This window comes from Nicotiana sylvestris, chromosome 1, assembly GCF_000393655.2.
Source record: "Nicotiana sylvestris chromosome 1, ASM39365v2, whole genome shotgun sequence".
Taxonomy (NCBI): Eukaryota; Viridiplantae; Streptophyta; class Magnoliopsida; order Solanales; family Solanaceae; genus Nicotiana; species Nicotiana sylvestris.
This window is the reverse complement of record NC_091057.1, coordinates 70,443,913-70,465,110: the sequence shown is the minus strand read 5'-3', so window position 1 is coordinate 70,465,110 and position 21,198 is coordinate 70,443,913. Positions and strand designations below refer to the sequence as shown.

Here is a 21,198-nt window from a genome sequence, read left to right as displayed (position 1 = left end):
TGCGAGGATCCCCTTCGCAAATGCGACGTATGCTGGGAAGGCTTGAAGTAACAAATGCGACTTATTGTTCGCAAATGCGAAAAGCCCAGATTTCCTAAGGGTTCACAAATGCGAGCTTCCTTTCGCAATTCCCAAGCCAGCTTGAGAACCCCTGTTCTTAATTCCCACATCTGCGACCTGCAACTTTTATACTTAGATGATTTTAAACTCATTTTTCACATCTTTTCAAAACACAAACTCCTTTGGGCGATTTTCCAAGAATAACTCTTCTTCCAACTCGATTGTAAGTTAATTTTTACTCATTTCCCTCAATCATTAACATCTTTTAACATAATTTCAACTCAAAATCAATGATTTTCATGGGAGGAAATTGGGTGTTTTGGGTAGAACCTAGGTTTTTAAAAAATTGGAGATTTGGACCTCGATTTGAGGTCCGATTTCAAAACAAATTATATATTTGGGTTCGTGGGGGAATGGGTAATCGGGTTTTGGTTCAAACCTCAGGTTTTGACCATGTGAGCCCGAGGGCGATTTTTGACCTTTTGGGCAAAACTTTGAAAAACGCATTTTTATGCATTCAAATCGATTTATTTGGCGTTTATTGATGTAACTAAGTAACTTGTGACTAGATACGAGTGAATTGGTGGTGGAATCAAGGGGTACAGCTATAATTTAATCGTGAATTGTATTCGTGGCATCGAGGTAAGTGTTTGGTCTACCTTAGCTTGAGTGATTAGGAGTTGAGTCCTATTTGCTATGTGTTAATTGTTGAGTACGACGTATAGGCATGGTGACGAGTATCTATACATTGGTGTCTATCATGCCCGTGAGTCTTTATATTGTGATTATCATGACTTCATTGTATCTTTCATGCCTTAGTGGGAGATTATATTTGTTGTACAAAAATTGTGGAAGGAAATTGTGACCTATGAACATTGAGGAGGGTAGGCTCAAGTTGCATAACAAATTGTGAAAGTGTAAGAGATAGTTGAACCTCTAGAGCATTGGCTTGAGTTTTGAAGTGAATTGCGAAGTAAAAGTGAGAAAAAGAAGAGATTATTATGTTGTCACCCTTGCCGGACTATTGTTGACTTATTTGTTATCTCCCTTATCAGGATATCGATGTTATTGATATTGTTCCCTTACCGGGATTCTTATTGCAAATTTCCTTTATTCCCTTGCTCTATTGTTTGTGATTGTTGTTTGGGTGACGAAGAGAGTTAAAGCACGAAGGGTGATGTCGTGCATTGTTTGTTTTTTTGTGAGGAAAGAGTGTAAAGCGCGAAGGGTGATGCCGTGCTGCACGATGTACCATTCCATGCCGATTATATTGATTATATGGTGAGGAAAGAGAGTAAAAGCACGAAGGGTGATGCCATTTACATTTTATTATATGATTTATTTGGTGAGGACGAGAGTAAAAGCACGAAGGGTGATGCCGTGCATTTATTGATTTTTGATTCTTTGTTAATATCCGAGTTATATTGTTTTCCTTCGTTTATTTGATATTCCTTCTATTCGGAATTGTTATCTTCCCCACAGCATGCTCCCCCTCCCATACTTGGCTGGTTATTTCTGTATTACTTTTCCACTGTATATATATTGAAACTGCACAGGTTTATTTGGTAGTCTGGTTCTAGCCTCGTCACTATTTTGCCGAGGTTAGGTTGGACACTTACCAGCACATGGGGTCGGTTGTGCTGATACTACACTCTGCACTATGTGCAGATCCTAGAGCAGCTTTTGGACAGTAGCTTGGAGGCTTCCTTCAGTCCATCTGGAGATCCGAGGTAGACCTGCAGACGTCCGCAGGCCCTGGCATATCTCTCTGTCTCTATTTCCTGTTTCATTTTCCTTTTATTCAGAAACAACGTACTGCTATTTCTTCAGACTTTGTATGTAGCAATCTTAGATAGTCTGTGACACTGTAACGCCAAATTTTGGGTAGTTAAGGCTTAAGTATTTGTAATATATGCCGTTTTTATATATTTTTATGGTTGTCTTCCGCTTAAATTTGAATTTTCATTGTCACCACGTTATCGTCTTATATTTGTTAAAAAGAAACAATTGGTTGATAAAGTAATTAGATTAAAGGTTTGGCTTGCTTAGCTCACATCAGTATGCGCCATCACAACTATTGAGGGTGAGAAATTCGAATAGTGATAAGATTGTACTAGTAGAGTCAAATTAAAAGATAGTAATAATATTCTATTAACGATATTCCGATTCAGAAAGATCCATAAGCCATAACTCCTCTCCCCTTTAGAGTAACTACTTATAGAACCCCCCACCACTTCCAACCAAAAAGAACAAAACAAGAAAAGTAGATACTCCAGAAGGTGAAAGCATAAGATGAAAAAAGAAAAGTAGAAAAGTTCCCAACTTGGCAGTCTTTTTACTTTTTAGTCTATATGTTATAATCAAGTGGCACCCCTTTTAACTTCTATTCCATCATATCATTGCTTGATTGTGTCTTCCATGTCCATAAATGAATCTTGCATTCCCTTCGGCATAAACATGAGTCTCATTTTCCAGTCTGTCATTAATTAAAGATTCCTCTTAGCAATAAATCATCAAAAAAAGTTACTATAAACAAAGTAATTTAAGTTGTATACACTTACTATGAACTGACAATGCAAAGAAATTTTATTATACATGCAATTTAACTGGTTAGAACAACTTATTATTCTCAATTTTCAAGTTACTATATATACAAAGAATCATGTGTAATTGTGGGAATTTAACATGATAGTGTAAAAGTGCACAAAACATAAACTTTTTATTTGATTGACTTTAATTAAGTTGTGAATGATTAACAATTGAACCAACAAGAAAATGGACATATTTCTTACGAATTTCGAACAGCTTTGCTCAATGTAGAGGCTGAAGTGAATGTTTTCCCATCAAGATATCTGTTCTCCCCCTTCATCCTCTGCTTCATTCTCAGGTCTAATTCATCCACGCTTATAACAAATGGGGTATCTGATGCCTATGTCATTTTACAGAATTTGATTAGCCTTAAACAAATTATGATGAAAATTTGGTTTGAATTTTTGAGATAATTAATGTTAAAAAGTAATGATTACCATGACCCATCCCCAAGTGTCAGCATACGATGGAATGTGAGCTGAATAAGGCACAACATCTGTAAAACAAAATAATTAAAGGTTATCCTCATGTTTTCAAGAATGAATTACAATGTAATTAGCAGAAAGCTAAATTGTCTTTTTCAGTCAGGAAACTTACATTTGAAAACTTGTTTGAGAGTATTGAAAATGCAGGAAAAGACTTCTGTGTGGCTGAAAATTCCTGCTGGTCCTGCCTGTTAAGTGTTAATAATTGACATCAATTAATATCTACTACAAGGTTTTGGAATTTTATCTATGCATATATATATATATGTTCAGATTTAAATGATACTTGCAAAAGTTACTTTTGGACAAAATATAAGACAGAAGCATCATGTACCTGAGTGACAAAGATACCACCTTGGTTAAGTTTAGGTTTAACAATTAATTCATAGAAGGATTTTGTATAAAGCTGGTAACATGGTCCTCCTTCTATAGGGTCTGCTAAATCTCCTACTATAATATCATAATTCTCTTCCCTCCTCTCTAGCTCAGCCCTGCAAAATCACACCATTTTCGTTAATCAAGATTCATTAATTATCAAAAAAACTAATTAAGGGAAAAATTAATTAGTTTATAAAATTAGGGTGCACAGAGAAACAAGGGAAAGAACCTGGCGTCATTGATAATAAGGTCGAGTCTAGGATCAGAGAAAGCTTCTCTGTTAACCTCCAAGTATGACTTGCAAAATTCCACCACCTCCTGCAGCAAATTTAGACGTAGGTTTTGTTCATGAATTTAAGTGTTTCACTAATAGTGTAAAATATATATATTTACATGATCAATGGCCGATTCCAATATATAGTTTATCCATAATCTTTTTTCTATTTATGTATCAACTTATATTTAGTGAAAACATGCACAAGTTGTCTATAATTGATCTTAACTGATCAAATTGTGCTAACTTTTCCACAACTAATTAGGTATAGGGCTGAAAAAATGGAGGAAGAGACTCACTTCATCAATGTCACACATTACAACTTTGTCCACTGTCTTGTGCCTCAACAATTCTCTGGCAGTAGAACCTTCACCTCCTCCCATAATGAATATGTTTCTAGGACTGACAAGTGCATATTAATTAGTATGTAAGTTAATTTTATGTGCGAATAATCATTCCTTATGTCAAAAAATTTGTGGCGAGCCATAATGAGTATTTCTGCCATTAATTAAAATGAACACTAATAATTAGTGGAGAATAAACAAAAGTTATACTGTATATACTTTGAATGATGAAGGAGAGCTGGATGGACAAGACATTCATGGTAGATAAATTCATCTATCTCTGCACTTTGAAGCTTCCCATCTATGACCAAAGCCTGTTTTATAATTAACCAACAAATTATGTTAATACTTTCAAAAAGAAAATATATGACATAATTAAGTTATCAAATTATGAAGGAGTAACAAAGGGTTTCCTTTTCTTTTTCACCCTTTCTCTGTTACCGATGATTTTGTTGCAAATTTTTTCGGTAAAGGGAAATGCAGTACTAACCTTTCCAAAGGGCTTTGTGTCCAAGAGTTGAATGTCTTGATATTGGGTGGCACCAGTGTGCAAAATGCTGCGCAAAAGAAAACATATCAATTTTTTTACTTTTAATTTCGGATTCCAGTAATTAAGTACGTAAGTTTGCTTTTTTCTTTTTCCTTTTCTTTTTGCCTTGCATTACGACCTTTTTTCTGTGATAAGACCCTTTTTTGGGACAACACTTAAGAAGGCAGTATATACATTCGAAGAACCAACTCAATATATCCTAGGATATTGAATAAACATTCCAATAAAAAACTTAATTACTATATATATATATATATATATATATATATATATATATATAACATTGAATTAACAACTGGATGACCAAAAAGTAAAATCCTTGTCCAGAGATGAAGCCTCGTAATGACCCCATTCACGAATCTTTCACAAAAGAGAGACCTTTTTGGGGAAAAAAGGAAGAATAATTTGAATATGTTCCGCCAATATCCACGAATTCATAAACTATCAAGAGGTATTATTTTAAAAAGCAAAAGAAAAAAGACTTATTGTGTGACAAACTTAGAGCATTGGATCAGTTGAAATCTTAAGGAAAAAAAATAGTACAGTACGTAGTAGCTTATATACAATCACGTAACTCTATTTACAGAATATTGTTATTCATAACGATAATAAGATGGATGTCGAAATATTAAACTATTCCTACTAGTAGCATGCATTCATCTGAAATAAGGAGTAATAGGCATGTTAAACTATTCCTCTAGCGCTATATATTATAATTCCACGTTAAGTTTTGTACACTGAAATGGTGTATAACTAATTAAATTGTCTGCTTATAATTGTTATGAGTGGAAAAAAGAAGATACCTATTGAGAGCAAAGCACCATCTCAAGTCAGTATCAATCTCTTCTTCATACCAACAACTCTTTCTTGGACCTACAACTACTGCATGTCCATTTCCATTATTCAATCCATTCCCATTAGCAAAGCAAGATATTTCACCCATTGTTCAACACGATATCAAAATTAAGAAATAGAAGAGAGACCTCAAAGAATTAAGGAGACAAGTGAGAAAGGATGGAATAAAAATGGAAGGGTAAGAGGAGGATATAAGGAGCAAAAAGAAAAGGTAAGAGTATGATCATAATCATTTAGGTTTTGGGATAACTATCGAAGTAAGGTGAAAAGTGTAGTATATAAAATCCTCATGGATGTTCGTGACACAGATTCTAAAAATAAAATATAATGGAAAATAAAAGAAAATTGTAATTGAGAATTCTGAGGTTGATTTCCTCGCGTGCGTTCTCTATGTTGCCAAATGGAGTACAGGAAGTGTACATGTATATTTGGAATAAAATAATACTCCTTCTTTTCCCTTCTATACAATGTTATGGGGCTCTAGTTCTTGATCTGTTTTAACAGCTAACTAAAGTGAAATTAAAAACGAAAATAAAAATAAAAAAGTGAAGTAAAACGTTATCTTAATAAGCCTAAGTGAGATGTTTCATGTTGCTTATATAAGTAACATTATATATCTTGATGGGACTATAGTGCGTCTAATTGGTTGCATGTCTAAACGTAAATATATATTGTTGCGATCGAATTGAAAATGTTTATATACTTTTGAGTTTTTTGTACAGTATATTTTTGCACCATATTATACATCTTATTGGTATTGCTTTCATAAAAGGAGAATACACCAAACAATTGTAAGAACTTAAAATATCAATGGGCAAAACTTGTAGGAAAAATTTCGTGAGGAGACGACATGATGATGCCAAAGAACTAAGACGCATCAAATAACACAACCACAGAAGGCTATCATATAAATGAAAGGTATATTTTTTTTGGTAAAAAGAGTAAAAAAGGGAAAGAAGATGATTGAACACATAGGTGTGGTGACAAACACCAAATATTAGGGGTTTCTCTCCTTATCTCTCCCTTTTAAAAACATTAAGTGAAACAAACTACTTTCAGAAAACTTGTGCAAAAAATCTTGGCGTGCAGAGAGAAACATCATTCATAGTTATTCTCTCTTTGCTCAAAAGATGATAAATGGCGTGCTAAGCCAGACGCACTCATCATCACCATCACCATCACCATCACTCCTTCACCAAAACCTAACAGCAGCTTCCCCCACCCCCAGTTAAACTCCTCTTCGAACAAACAAACAAACAAAAAGAGTATATTATATGCACTAGTATTGTAAAAATATTTACGCCATGAAATCGCTCCCTTCTAAGATTATTATGTGTATATTTCTGTGATAACTGATGAATAATCGGATAAAATGAAATTAACCTGTTATGACATGTTAAACTATGTCGAAGTAAAAATATTACACCACTAATGACTTAGAATTTTAATTTCAAAAAGAGAAAAAAAGAGAGAAGAAAGAATACTCCAAGTGCATGACTCAATGGAATATTACTATATCTAGTACTAATATATGCATGCGAGAAGGTTTTAGATGTGCCATCATGCATTTACATTTACACTAATAATTGAGGCACAGCAGATATTTCCTGCCACCTAAAGACCGATGTACAACCTAATTCAAGAAAAGGAAAAACAATAAATAAAAAGAAGTTAGTCAGAACTTTAGCTTTCAACTTTCTCCAATTTTAAAATTCCTATAACCTCGATGCATGCATTGAAGACAAGATGTTGCTCCCAAACGCACACGTAATTATACGTGGTCGACAAGTAATATAAGATTGTAAGTCCAGATATCGTATCCACAAGGACTTGTAATTAACTATCAACTAAATTAAACCAAACAATTAATCTATTCAAGCGGATCCTAAAGTATGAATATTTAACTAAAACTAATCTAAAGTAACAAACTAAGAGGTTAAAGAAAACAAATTGGCGAATTATAAAGACGAATTAAATGTGAGTGAATATTCTAGAGCTATAGGTTAGCTAACAATCCCATTGACTTTTCCACTTAAATTGTCTAATTAATTTATCTGGTTTATTGATTGACAGGGTTAATATTGCTCGTAACTTTCTCCCGAAGTACAACTCGCCTATTCAAGCTAATCTAAGGCCTATATTCCTATGGAATTAGAATTAACAAGAACACATTTATAATTCTCATATAATAACCAAGCAAGACGATTAGGTATATTCTTATCCTAATCGCAAATCCGCCATCCCTAAGAGTTAAGATCTTGCTCTACTCAATCTTATATGCAATCTAGAATTCCCTCTCCCGAGTTCAATCATAGATTCGTAGATAGTATTCAATTGGTGATCAAGCAATTAAATAATTAAGCACAATATTGAATAAATAAACCAATGTGATAGATAATAAGAACAATTCAAGCTTCAAACTACAACGTTCATGTAGCACCCAAAACTCTAGAACTAATAAATTATGAAATTAAAGGAAGAGAAGAGAAGAAAAACTAGTTAGAAGCCTCCTCCAAGTGTGGTTTGTGTTCCTCCCCGTGAATTCTCCTTCAAAGTATGTTAGATATCACCAAAGTGGCGTCCTCCCCCCCCCCCCCCCAAAAAAAACAATAGGTTTAGTCTTGCTTTTATACATGTTGGGTAGGTCTAGGGCCGAATAAACCTTGTCCCGGACGATATTGGAAAAAATCACGTCATCGACGCCCAGCTCGGCGCCAAGCGCCCACTAGGGTGCTCCATTATTTTACATTTTGTTTCTGGAGCCACAGGTAGGGCTAGGCGCCACCTGTGGCGCCCAAATTTGCAAGTTTCCCGATTTTGTTCGTTTTGGCTCAAATCTTGTGCGTTTCGCCCCCAATAGTTTCCGAATCATTCCTATACATAAAAATATATCAAATTAACATAAATCAACACATTTAACATCCCAAATTCACGAAACAAAAGTAAAATACGAGGTGATATACATAGAAATATATATGCTTTAAGCTAAACATCACAAAAGGTTTGAAATTTTTTAAAACATTTTGAGAGTTAATTTTTGTCGCGACCCAGATTTTTCCACCCTCGAGAGTCGTGATGACGCATACTAGTGAAAGCTAGGCAAGCCAACCATTTGAATTATTTACCATTTTAATCCTTTAACAATTAAGGGCCAACGTTATATAAACAACGAAAATTAAAAGCGGAAGATTGAAGCGTAATATATTAATAAAGATGCCAATACCAATCCATACGTAAACTACCCAAGATTGGTGTCACAATTTTACAGACTACCTAGGAATACTACAAATAAAGGTCCGAAAGAGTTATTACAACACTGTCTCTGAAATACATAAAATATACAGAATAAAAGGATAGAAGGAGACGCCAAGGCCTGCGGACGCCTGCAGGACTACCTCGGATCTCCGAATGGATTGAAGGTAGTAACCCAAAGCTAAGATTCAAAAGCTGTTGCACCGGGATCTGCACACAGTGCAGAGTGTAGTATCAGCACAACCGACCCCATGTGCTGGTAAGTGCCTAGCCTAACCTCGGTGAAATAGTGACGAGGCTAGGACCAGACTACCAAATAAACATGTGCAGTTAAATCTTATACAACGGAAAATAAAAGCAGAAATGTACAGCTAAGGATGGGAGGGGGAAATATGCTGCAGGAACATCGAATAATAACAGAAGAACAACAAGTAATTATAAGGATCACCAAAGTTCAATTGAAGATAGGAAGGGGGAATCATGTTGCGGGGTACAACAAGTATCAACAGAAAACCAACAAATAAATGTAAAGAAACCATAACTCAGTTATCAATAAAAATCAGGAAATCAAGGACAACTGCACGACATCACTCTTCGTGCTTTAGCACTCTCTCACAAATAACATACATGGGCATTACACTTCGTGCTTTAACACTCTCTCACAAATATCATGCACGGCATCACCCTTCGTGCTTTACACTCTTCTTCACCCAAAAAATACAATGAATACAATGAAATACATGAAAATACATTAAAATATATTAATAGAAAATTAAATTGCTCAACCCCAAATTCTGTTCCCAATCCACCGATATCCATGCCCCCTTTCACACGAAAACCACTGCCGCCAAGACCATAGTGTTCTGTATAGTATTTCAGCCATATAGGGTTTATTAGTAACTTGTTTGAGAGAAGAGAAATTTGCAAGTAAAAAAGCCACTAAAAGATAATTGAGAGAAAATGCCAACACTGAAGAAGCTATCCACAGTGGAAGAAGCCTCACAGCACAATACTAAGGATGATTGCTGGGTCATTATTGACGGGTAAAATACATCGTCGGCCAGAGGAGAGGGTTAGGGGTGACTCAATAAGGAAGAAAGAAGTGGTCGTCGGCCGTATCTGGTGGAAAACAGCCCATGCTAGGGTTTTTAAAAGCAGGAAAGAAAAAAATCGGGAGAAAAAGAGATGAAAGAAGGAGGAGAGAGCAAAGAGAGAATGAGATGAGGAAAGAAAATGGGATGTATCAAAGTAGAGAGAGAAAGAAAATAGTGTAACTGATTAGCGTATTTAGTGGCTTAGGGTTAGGAGCTAACCAAAACTAAATATTTTGCTATAAACCTTAAAAGGTATCTATAGAATATAATTTTTTTAAATGATATTTATTTAAAAAAATAAGATGTTAACCTTGCTATAGGAGGTAAAAATTCCATATTTTATTCATCTACCTGTAACCTTTTGTGGTACAGTTTTTTGACTTTTGTGAAACTTTTATTCAAGTTAATACAACTAATTTAGCATTTGGCTAACTAACTATTTCATTTTTACATATGTGAAATAATTCTTTTAAATAACTCTATACAAAGTACTGTATAAAATTTTATTCCATCTTTAATAACAAATAATCAATTCAGATATTCACAACCAACAAGCACTGGAATTTCTTTTGGATAGAACCTAAAAGGAGAAGGAAAGCTAAATCGCCAACATGCGTCTACTATGTTGAATTTATCAATAATATCCAATTGAAAAAGTTCAACGCTAAAGTAACTTTGGGTAAGTCGCCAATCCAGAAACTATGTAATGTATATTTGCTGAATTACAGGCGGACGTTTTACCAGAAATTACTAATCTATCTTGTATGATTCTTGTTGAAGCATATTCAGGATTAGAGGTGGATCCAAAATTTAATATTTATGAATTTCTACAACAATTTTGAGTTAATATACAAGGATTCACCATTAAATATTTATAGATATTTAGTGAATTTTTTAATACATATATAAAGTATGTGCAAAAACTATTGGATTTCCGTAAACCCGGATCTCCCACTCTGGATCCATCACACTCAGGTGGACGATTTCAAAGCTGACCCATTCATAGACAGAGAAGATTACCAAATTTTCGTGGTACGCTGTCGAATTTATACATTTTATGGTTAATAACTGTACATGTCAAATTAGATCTAATTTGATTTATTAGGATATGGTGGAAATATATATATATATATATATATATATATATATATATATATATATATATATATATATATTGGATCTTACATGTTTGTTCATAAATTTTATTCATATTTTGGTAAATTCCCAAAACCCAAATCACAAAACTAGAGCTGGTTTTGGCCCAAAATATTATTATTATATTTTTTAAAAATTGCCTCAAACTTTTATATTTTATAAAAGAGCCGACCATTTATTATTTTATAACAATGATGTTTCGTCTTCTCGGTTATATGATAGTGTATTATATAGTTCATTATAAAAATGATAATTTTGTACCAAATTTATTTATGTTCAGGACTATGGTTTGCAATAATATAATGAATCTTATTGATGAAGGTATTGTTGGGTATTTGTGATAGTTTTTAGAACTTGTGAGTATAAGTCATGTTTCATGTTTGTTTTTAAAAGTGAAATAGGTTTTACTGATGTCCAAACATATTTTCATTTTCAAACCAAACTTCATCCAAATCAAATTTTTTCAAATAAATTTGAGAATCTATTGTCAAACGCTAGCTTAGTTAAAGATGTATACGTAAAAAGTTGTTTTGAGTAGTCTAATTATTATCAACGAAACATATTGTCTTCACTTGATTAGTTATGTTGAGAGTTCTAGTGTTTTCGTGAAACGTCAATTACTTATCTAACTTCTTTGTCACCATTTTTTGGAACTTAAGGGACCCTTCAGCATGATTCAAAAATTTGACGTTATTGTGGCGCCAGCATGATAGCTCCTCTCTGTCTCCCTCCCTCCAATAAAATATTGGGTAAAAAGGAGGATTAGGGCTCTAGGGTTGTGATGAAAATTTATTTTCACCTTATATAATACTCTGCTATAGCTTTTGCATAAAGAAACCTGTAACTGTGTCTTCCAAGTTTCCAACTTAATATATAAACCGTATCTCATCCATTTAGCTAGTAATAATTAAAAAGAATGGTGTTACTTTTAATAAATCCTTACTCCATCAATGGCAGTAAACCACTAAGGAATTTTTTTTTTTATAAAAAAATGAGGGAAGAAAATGAAGACGTGAGACAACCAAAATATGCGGAAATTGCAGAAGATTCCAAATGCGAACAAGCAACGCAGTATCAAGTCCGACCAAAAAAAAAAAAAAACGCAGTACCAAGTCTTGCCAATTAATTAATATTTGTTGACAATTTAACAAGATAATTATAATGAAGGTAGTACCCAGTTTTGCTAAGTTCGGCAAAATTTGTGACCAATTGAACGACACAGACAACTTCTGCCAATTCAAAGGAACTTCTAATTAAACAATTTGTAAGACTTATGCCCGCCCGTGATAACGTGCGAACAAGAAGTTTACCATCTGTCAAAACTTTGTGAATAATTTTTACCAAAGTTATATTCCGTCTACTAGCGTAACTTGTGAACAAGGCAAGTTTTAGCAATCTTGCGAGACTTGAGAGCTATAATGAGAAAACTACCCTCTTTCCGACTCGTCGGATGTCGGGAAAGGGATATGGAACGTGTAGGCAGGACGTTGGTCAGCTTGGTCGTGATGGTTAGATTTTGACCAATACAGTTAGTCCCTCCGTCTGTCGGGGTCGTCCTCAGCAGATGGATCATGATTGTTACGAATTCGAGCGAAATCTAACTTCGGACTCTTCTTTCCTTAGTTACATTTCTTGGGTTTTTGGCGGAGTGGCGGCGTTCTTTCGATTCCCATGGACCGTTGTGGCGATTTCGGAACCGAAATGTCGTTTGGTATCAAAAAGTTGTTTCGTGATTACCGCCACTATTACACACGTTCCCAAGGAACTAAAACTTTCGTGCCCTATCAGATTCGATTGGCGACTCTTGGGTTTCATGCTCGGGGGATTTGTGTCTCTTATAAATATAGGGATCTTATCATTCGATTGACACACTTTTTCACCTTTTACTTGAGAGAATTCTGCAGATATACTTTTTTTTGTGATACCCCAAATTTCTGCTTGCCCTCTTATTCACTGAAAATTTTCATCCCTTCTTTTCGTTATTTCTTTGGCGTGTCTTCTGATCAAAATGGCTGGTGATTCTTCTCGCGCCGATCTCCCTATCACTAGTCCAGTACCAGAAAGTGTTGCTCAGGCCGCAGGAGGGGTAGATGCGGTGGAAGATGAGGAGGTCTCATCAGTGATTGAGATCCTGCCTTGCCATGAGAGAGAGTCGACCAACTTCAGTAATCCCGCCGGGGTTGAACCAGAACCTGTCCACTCCATTATGAGAGAAAGAGACATTGCAGAGTTGAAAGAAAGGTGGGGAATCCCCAATTACGTTGATATTCGGTCGACAATGGGGAACGTCATAGTTCATTTCGACCGCCCCGGGTACTGCGTGTTCTACACCTACCCCTTCCTTGTAGGGTATACACTTCCTCTTCCTTTGTTGGTGGTGGATTTTTGCCATTTTTGCAAGGTATGCCCCACCCAACTTTCGCTGTATTTGTACAATTTATTCCTTATGTTGCTTAATTACGCGAAACTCGCCGGTCGTGAGGTCCCTTTGGACCATATGCTCAGCATCTTCGCCCCTCAACTTATTCGCGGTACGATGATTCACATGCGTCATCGGGGGTGGAGGAGTCTGGTGGTGAAGATGGACGATAGGACCAACCGTCGTTTCTACGAGAATTATTTTTACGTGCGGACTGAGCACATTGTGGCGGACCCAACGAGATTCCCTGAGAAGTGGAACTTTGCACGTAAGTTTTTGTATCTTTCGTAGGTGAGATGCCCGACCATTTTCTGTTATGGTACTAAACTTTATCATGTTTTAGCAGCTGAGAGATTGCCCCCTCCGCCTGTCGAAGGTATTCATGACTGGGTGGGTGCCATCCTTCCCCACATAGTGTGCATTCTCACTTGGTCGACCTTTCATGAAAGGTTCGGACGCAAGCCTCTTATAGGTGAGATGACATTTTTGTCTGCTATTCTTCCTCTCTTTTTACTTGGCTTCTTATGTGTTGTTTGTCGATGTCAGGGAGAGTTCGGAGAGCAAGGGCTCATCTGTTAGCTTTTCTCAGCCGGCCTTATCTGCTCACCCTGTCGTGGTACCGATCACCTGACCTTTATCGAGGGCTGCTTCAGTTGAGTCTCCGGCCTTGGTTACTCCTGCGAGGGCCATTTCTCAAGACGAGGTCCCGACCTATGTTGTTCGCTCGACGGGTGAATCACCGTCTACTGGGGAAGAGGAGGGGCCGTTGATAACTAGGGATTTTGCTACATTTTATACTCCTTATTACTTAAGTTTTGATTAGAAATGTGTACAAAATAGTCTCAAAGGCTCACAAGTTGTGCTTGATTGCAGGTTTGATCAACAAAGTGACAAGATGTCAAAGATCAGCTCAATAAGGAGTGAAACTTGCACAAGTATCAAGGCAAAACAAAGCTCACGCAAAACAAGGCCAGTGCGGTCGCACACCATTCTGTGCGGTCCGCACAAGTGAGGTTCAGAGAGTATGTAACTTAGGCAAATCAGGCAATGCGGCCGCATGGGATTTAATGCGGTCTGCACTGAAGTTACTGCGGCCGCACTCGATTTAGTGTCGTCCGCACAACCAAGGATCAGAGAGTTGCTATTTTTGGAGATTGAAGCCAATGCGGTCCACGCTCCATTTCATGCGGACCGTACTAGAGGCCATTGCGGCCGCAGTCCATCCTATGCTGTCCGTATTGCCCCAGTTCAGAGAGTTCGATTTTCAAGTCTAGAGCCTTAGTGCGGCCGCATGTGATTTTGTGCGGTCCGCACTAGCCCCGCAGGGATATTTTTGTCCAAATTTTCCAGCTTAGTATAAATAGCTTCTTTATCCATTTTTAGGTCATCGGATAATTTTAGCTGAGAGCTGCGCTCATGGGTTCGAATATTTTAGCTATTTTGCCCAATTTTATCTACATTTCAACATTGAATCTTCTTGTTTATCTAAGTAATTAATTAATATGAATTTTTCTTCATCTATGTCTTGTTTTTCTTCATTAATTATGAGCAGCTAAACCCATAAGCTAGGGTTGTGGCTCAACCTTAGTGTGGGTAATTAATGGGTCTTGTGTTTTAGGGCTAGATTGACTATGGTTGTTATATATTTGGGATAATTTCATGTTTAATTGCTGAATTAGTGGTTGCAAATACTAGTTTGTGTTTAGTTGACTTGAGCACTTCTTGAGAAAGAGAGCTTTAGTCTCTGAAATTGGTCCAACAAGGAATTGGGGCGTACTCAAGAGATTGATAGCCCCAATTAAAAGGCTAAACCTCGAGAGAGTAATACCCGACTTGAACTGTGATTGCTGGTGCAAATTTTCATACCCAATTGGTCTTGAGAAAGTCAATTCGGGCAAAATCACTTGAACCACCGAGAGGTGTAGAGTGGGTAAACTCGTGCAACGGTTATATCATACTCCCCAAATATGTTAATCATGCCTTAGACTCAAGTATCTGTCAATTGACCACCTAGGCGAAAGTCACTACCCTAGTGCCTTTTAAACCATTTGAACAACCCACAACATTTTACTCTTAGCTTATTCTAGTTTAATTTACCATTGTTGTTTGATAGAAGTAGAAGTAAAACAAAAGCCCAAAAATATTTAGAAGTGTAATTTGGAACACATACCTATTTCTAAATTAGATAGATACCAGACTCCAACTTTTAGCTCCCTATGGAAATCGATCCTGACCCTAAATCAAGTAAAAGCTGCCTCGACCCTCTCTCGCTACTCAATAGTAGTGTAGGGTAGGCCGCGATCAGCCGTCGAAGAGACGGAGAGTGGAGTTTGAGATTCCTCCCCTAACAGTGATTCATCTGGACAACTCTCCCACGACGGGCTCTAGAGAGGGTGTTGTCGTGGCTCCCCCCATAGGGATGGAACCAGTCGTTACCTCGGATCAATTAGAAATTCTTGCCATTGTCGGTGATCAGCAACCTGTCATGGCAGAGAATTAGTTCTCCAGGTCCGCCGTTATAATTTCGAACGCACCCTCATCTTCTGCAGTTGGTCGTGCTCCCCCTTCGGCTGGCGAAAGAGGGAAATGTGTAGTGGTCGACGATTATGAATCCGAGTTGGACCTCGACCCTGATGATGTCAGGATGTTTGAGGAGGGCCTTACTCACTCGGTGGTTCATGTGAGGGGCTCAGCTCGTATTCTTGATATCCCTTCGGATACCAATCTCTTGGGGGACACGGAGGATCTTGTGCTGCAGTTCAGCATATTGTGCTCTGAAGCCAAGAACGCGGCCCTTCGATATGTTCCTGATGTTGATATGTTGGATGAGGTGGCCGCTATGGGCTTGAGGGTACGTTATTCTCACTTTCGCTTTTCCCTCGTCTTTCTTGATGATACGATTTTAACCTGTCTTTGCATTTTTCAAACATATATGGTGGAAGTGGAAAGCATTTGCAGGCCCAACATTTGGGCCAAGATTTTTTGAGGATGTTAGAGAAATATCGTCGCTACCGCAACAAGTGCCGCAAGATGCATAAGTGGCTAAAGGCAAACCCCGGTAATCGGGCTCTTGGTGAGGAGTTAGAGAAAAGGGACCAGGAGTTGATGCAAGATATCAACAACAAGAGTGTGCTCTAGGAGTAACTTCAAATTAAGGATGAGGAGCTCAAGTTGGTCAAGGGGGTCACCGCAGAATGTGAGCATCTGCAGGAGAGATTGTGGTCTATGCAGGTGAAGATGGATCAGAACTTGATCAAGGACGAGGCGATGGGCGTGGAATGGATGGGGAAATTGGCCGCGCTAGAGAACAAGGTCACTAGGTTAGAGACCATCGAGAGTGCTTGGTCCGAGGCTTCGTTGAGGGCGGTAGCCCTGGAGAATACCATCCGCATCCTTCAATCCAAACAGGAGTCGTAAAGAGCGACGGCTACCCTCATGGAGGCAAGGCTCGAAGAGCGCATCAGCGAGATCGATCAAGAGGCATCGGTTTCTAGGAGATCGGGTTGCAGCACTAGAGGTAGAAAATGGGCAAGTGTTGGCTCAGATTGAGTCTTCCTCGACCGCTGTTCCCTGCCATATACACGAGCTTTGGGTTTACACTGAAGCCCAGTGGGATATATATATAAGAGTTTGTGGGAGGCGGGTACTATGACTAAGGCTGCCTATGAAGAAGCGCGAGTGAAAGCGCAGGAGGCTTGCATCAATTGTGGGCATGATGCGGTGACCCCTGAAGCTAATGGGGGTGCGGATGGTGGTAATGGAGGGCTTCTTGGAGATGGTGATAGCGATGATGATGGCAGTGATGACGCCGAAAGAAGAATGCTGTCCTTGCCTGTACTTACTTTCAGTTGTTTGTTTGTTTTTTATAGTTATTCGCCATCTGTTGTTGTTGTTTCTTTCCCCTTTCCTTTTCATTCTTCTTTTTTCCCCATTTTTTTTATCGTTGACTTGGGTCATATGTAATCGGCGATAGTCCGCACAATGACTTTGTATAAAGGAGAGCCTTTTCTTCGTTATTTGCATTGTACTTTACCTTTATTTCAACTATTTATGACTTTGGTGCGAAAAAGGCGCCAGCATGGCGAGTCCAGATTTTTCTTTCCTTCCATTCTTCCTGATGGCTTTTGGCCTTAGTACTTCGAAATAATCAAAATAATGGCTCGTCATTATTCGATCAAGGTTGAAACCTTCTTTTTTTGGCGAAGGCCCTTAGCCTTAAAGGGTGTTATTTCGAACTTATCGAAATAGTAACTCGTTGTCGTTCGATCGAGGTCGAACTCTTCTCTTTTTGACGAAGGCCCTTGGCCTTAAAGGGTGTTATTTGGAACTTATCGAAATAGTAACCCGTCGTCGTTTGATCGAGGTCGAACTCTTCTCTTTTTGGCGAAGGTCGTTGGCTTTAAAGGGTGTTATTTCGAACTTATCGAAATAGTAACCCGTCGTCGTTTGATCGAGGTCGAACTCCTCCCTATTTGGCGAAGGCCCTTTGCCTTAAAAGGGTGTTATTTCGAACTTATCGAAATAGTAACCCGTCGTCGTTTGATCGAGGTCGAACTCTTCTCTTTTTGGCGAAGGCCCATGGCCTTAAAAGGGTGTTATTTCGAACTTATCAAAATAGTAACCTTTCATCGTTCGATCGAGGTCGAACTCCTATCTTTTAGACGAAGGCCCTTGGCCCTAAAGGGTGTTATTTTGAACTTATCAAAATACTAACCCATCGTCGTTCGATCGAGGTCGAACTCTTCTCTTCTTGGCGAAGGCCCTTGGCCTTAATGGTTGTTATTTCGAACTTATCAAAATAGTAACCCGTCATCGTTCGATGGAGGTCGAACTCTTCTCTTCTTGGCGAAGGCCCTTGGCCTTAAAGGGTGTTATTTCGAACTTGTCAAAATATTAACCCGTCATCGTTCGATCGAGGTCGAACACTTCTCTTGTTGGCGAAGGCCTTGGCCTTAAAGGGTGTTATTTCGAACTTATCGAAATAGTAACTCGTTATCGTTCGATCGAGGTCGAACTCTTCTCTTTTTGGTGAAGGCCCTTGGCATTAAAGGGCGTTATTTCGAACTTATCGAATTAGTAACCCGTCGTCGTTCGATCGAGGTCGAACTCTTGTCTTGTTGGCGAAGGCCCTTGGCCTTAAATGGTAATATTTTGAACTTATCAAAATAGTAAACCGTCGTCGTTCGATCAAGGTCGAACTTTTCTCTTGTTGGCGAAGGACCTTGGGTTTAAAGGGTGTTATTTCGAACTTATAAAAATAGTAACCCGTCATCGTTCGATTGAGGTCGAACTCTTCTCTTTTTGGCGAAGGCCCTTGGCCTTAAATGGTAATATTTTGAACTTATCGAAATAGTAAACCGTCGTCGTTCGATCAAGGTCGAACTTTTCTCTTGTTGGCGAAAGACCTTGGCTTTAAAGGGTGTTATTTAGAACTTATCAAAATAATAACCCGTCATCATTCAATCGAGATCGAACTCTTATCTTTTTGGCGAAGGCCCTTGGCCTTAAAGGGTGTTATTTCGGACTTATCGAAATAGTAACCCGTTGTCGTTTGATCGAGGTTGAACTTTTCTCTTTGGCGAAGGTCGTTGGCCTTAAAGGATGTTATTTCGAACTTATCAAAATAGTAACCCATCGTCATTTGATCGAGGTCGAACTCCTCTCTATTTGGCGAAGGCCCTTGGCCTTAAAAGGGTGTTATTTCGAACTTATCGAAATAGTAACCCGTCATCGTTCGATCGAGGTCGAACTCTTCTCTTTTTGGCGAAGGCCCATGGCCTTAAAGGGTGTTATTTTTAACTTATCGAAAAAGTAACCCATCGTCGTTCGATCGAGGTCGAACTCTTCTCTTGTTGGCGAAGGCTCTTGGTCTTAAAGGGTGTTATTTCAAACTTATCAAAATAGTAACCCGTCGTCGTTCGATCGAGGTCGAACTCTTCTCTTGTTGGCGAAGGCCCTTGGCATTAAAGGGTGTTATTGCAAACTTCTCGAAATAGTAAATCGTCATCGTTCGATCAAGGTCGAACTATTTTCTTGTTGGTGAAGGACCTTGGCCTTAAAGGGTGTTATTTCGAACTTATCGAAATAGTAACCTATCATCATTCGATCGAGATCGAACTCTTCTCTTTTTGGCGAAGGCCCTTGGCCTTAAAGGGTGTTATTTTGAACTTGTAAAAATATTATACCGTCATCGTTCGATTGAGGTCGAACACTTCTCTTGTTGGCGAAGGACCTTGGCCTTAAAGGATGTTATTTCAAACTTATCTAAATAGTAACTCGTCGTCGTTCGATCGAGGTCGAACTCTTCTCTTTTTGGTGAAGGACCTTGGCCTTAAAGAGTGTTATTTCGAACTTATCGAAATAGTAACTCGTCGTCGTTTGATCGAGGTCGAACTTTTCTCTTTTAGGCAAAGCCCTTGGCATTAAAGGGTGTTATTTTTCTTTCCTTCCATTCTTCCTGATGGCTTTTGGCCTTAGTACTTCGAAATAATCAAAATAGTGGCTCGTCATTATTCGATCAAGGTTGAAACCTTCTTTTTTTGGCGAAGGCCCTTGGCCTTAAAGGGTGTTATTTCGAACTTATCGAAATAGTAACTCGTTGTCGTTCGATCGAGGTCGAACTCTTCTCTTTTTGGAGAAGGCCCTTGGCCTTAAAGGGTGTTATTTCGAACTTATCAAAATAGTAACCCGTCATCGTTCGATCGAGGTCGAACTTCTTTGTTTTTGGTGAAGGCCTTTGGCCTTAAAGGGTGTAATTTCAAACTTATCAAAATAGTAACCCAACGTCGTTCAATGGAGGTCAAACTCTTCTATTTTTGGCGAAGGCCCTTGGCCTTAAAGGGTGTTATTTGGAACTTATCGAAATAGTAACCCGTCGTCGTTTGATCGAGGTCTAACTCTTCTCTTTTTGGCGAAGGTCGTTGACTTTAAAGGGTGTTATTTCGAACTTATCGAAATAGTAACCCGTCATCGTTTGATCGAGGTCGAACTCCTCTCTATTTGGCGAAGGCCCTTTGCCTTAAAAGGGTGTTATTTCGAACTTATCGAAATAGTAACCCGTCGTCGTTTGATCGAGGTCGAACTCTTCTCTTATTGGCGAAGGCCCATGGCCTTAAAGGGTGTTATTTCGAACTTATCGAAATAGTAACCCGTCGTCATTCGATCGAGGTCGAACTCTTCTCGTTTTGGCGAAGGCCCTTGGCTTTAAAGGGTTTTATTTCGAACTTATCAAAATAGTAACCTGTCATCGTTCGATCGAGGTCGAACTCCTATCTTTTAGACGAAGGCCCTTGGCCCTAAAGGGTGTTATTTTGAACTTATCAAAATACTAACCCATCGTCGTTCGATCGAGGTCGAACTCTTCTCTTCTTGGCGAAGGCCCTTGGCCTTAATGGTTGTTATTTCAAACTTATCAAAATAGTAACCCGTCATCGTTCGATGGAGGTCGAACTCTTCTCTTCTTGGCGAAGGCCCTTGGCCTTAAAGGGTGTTATTTCGAACTTGTCAAAATATTAACCCGTCATCGTTCGATCGAGGTCGAACACTTCTCTTGTTGGCGAAGGCCCTTGGCCTTAAAGGGTGTTATTTCGAACTTATCGAAATAGTAACTCGTTATCGTTCGATCGAGGTCGAACTCTTCTCTTTTTGGTGAATGCCCTTGGCATTAAAGCGCGTTATTTCGAACTTATCGAATTAGTAACCCGTCATCGTTCGATCGAGGTCGAACTCTTGTCTTGTTGGCGA

At 38.3% G+C, this 21,198-nt stretch overlaps 1 protein-coding gene across 1 annotated transcript; it reads right to left on the bottom strand.

The window, feature by feature from the left end:
• Positions 1 to 2,365: 2,365 nt before the first annotated feature.
• LOC104249204 (thermospermine synthase ACAULIS5-like) lies at positions 2,366 to 5,703 on the bottom strand. The gene is made up of 10 exons (XM_009805581.2): positions 5,484 to 5,703; positions 4,621 to 4,687; positions 4,350 to 4,444; positions 4,086 to 4,188; positions 3,742 to 3,830; positions 3,469 to 3,625; positions 3,247 to 3,322; positions 3,087 to 3,145; positions 2,853 to 2,989; positions 2,366 to 2,536 (listed from the first exon to the last, which is right to left on the bottom strand). The coding sequence occupies exons 1-10, from the start codon at positions 5,621 to 5,623 to the stop codon at positions 2,452 to 2,454; spliced, it is 1,008 nt and encodes a 335-aa protein (XP_009803883.1). The 5' UTR covers positions 5,624 to 5,703; the 3' UTR covers positions 2,366 to 2,451.
• Between the last annotated feature and the right edge of the window lie 15,495 nt (positions 5,704 to 21,198).

Coding starts and splice junctions, on each gene's coding strand:
- LOC104249204 (XM_009805581.2), bottom strand. CDS start 5,623: ATGGGTGAAATATCTTGCTTTGCTAATGGGAATGGATTGAATAATGGA. Junction 4,445..4,620: donor ACACAAAGCCCTTTGGAAAG/GTTAGTACTGCA, acceptor ATTATAAAACAG/GCTTTGGTCATAGATGGGAA. Junction 2,990..3,086: donor ACACTTGGGGATGGGTCATG/GTAATCATTACT, acceptor AAAATGACATAG/GCATCAGATACCCCATTTGT.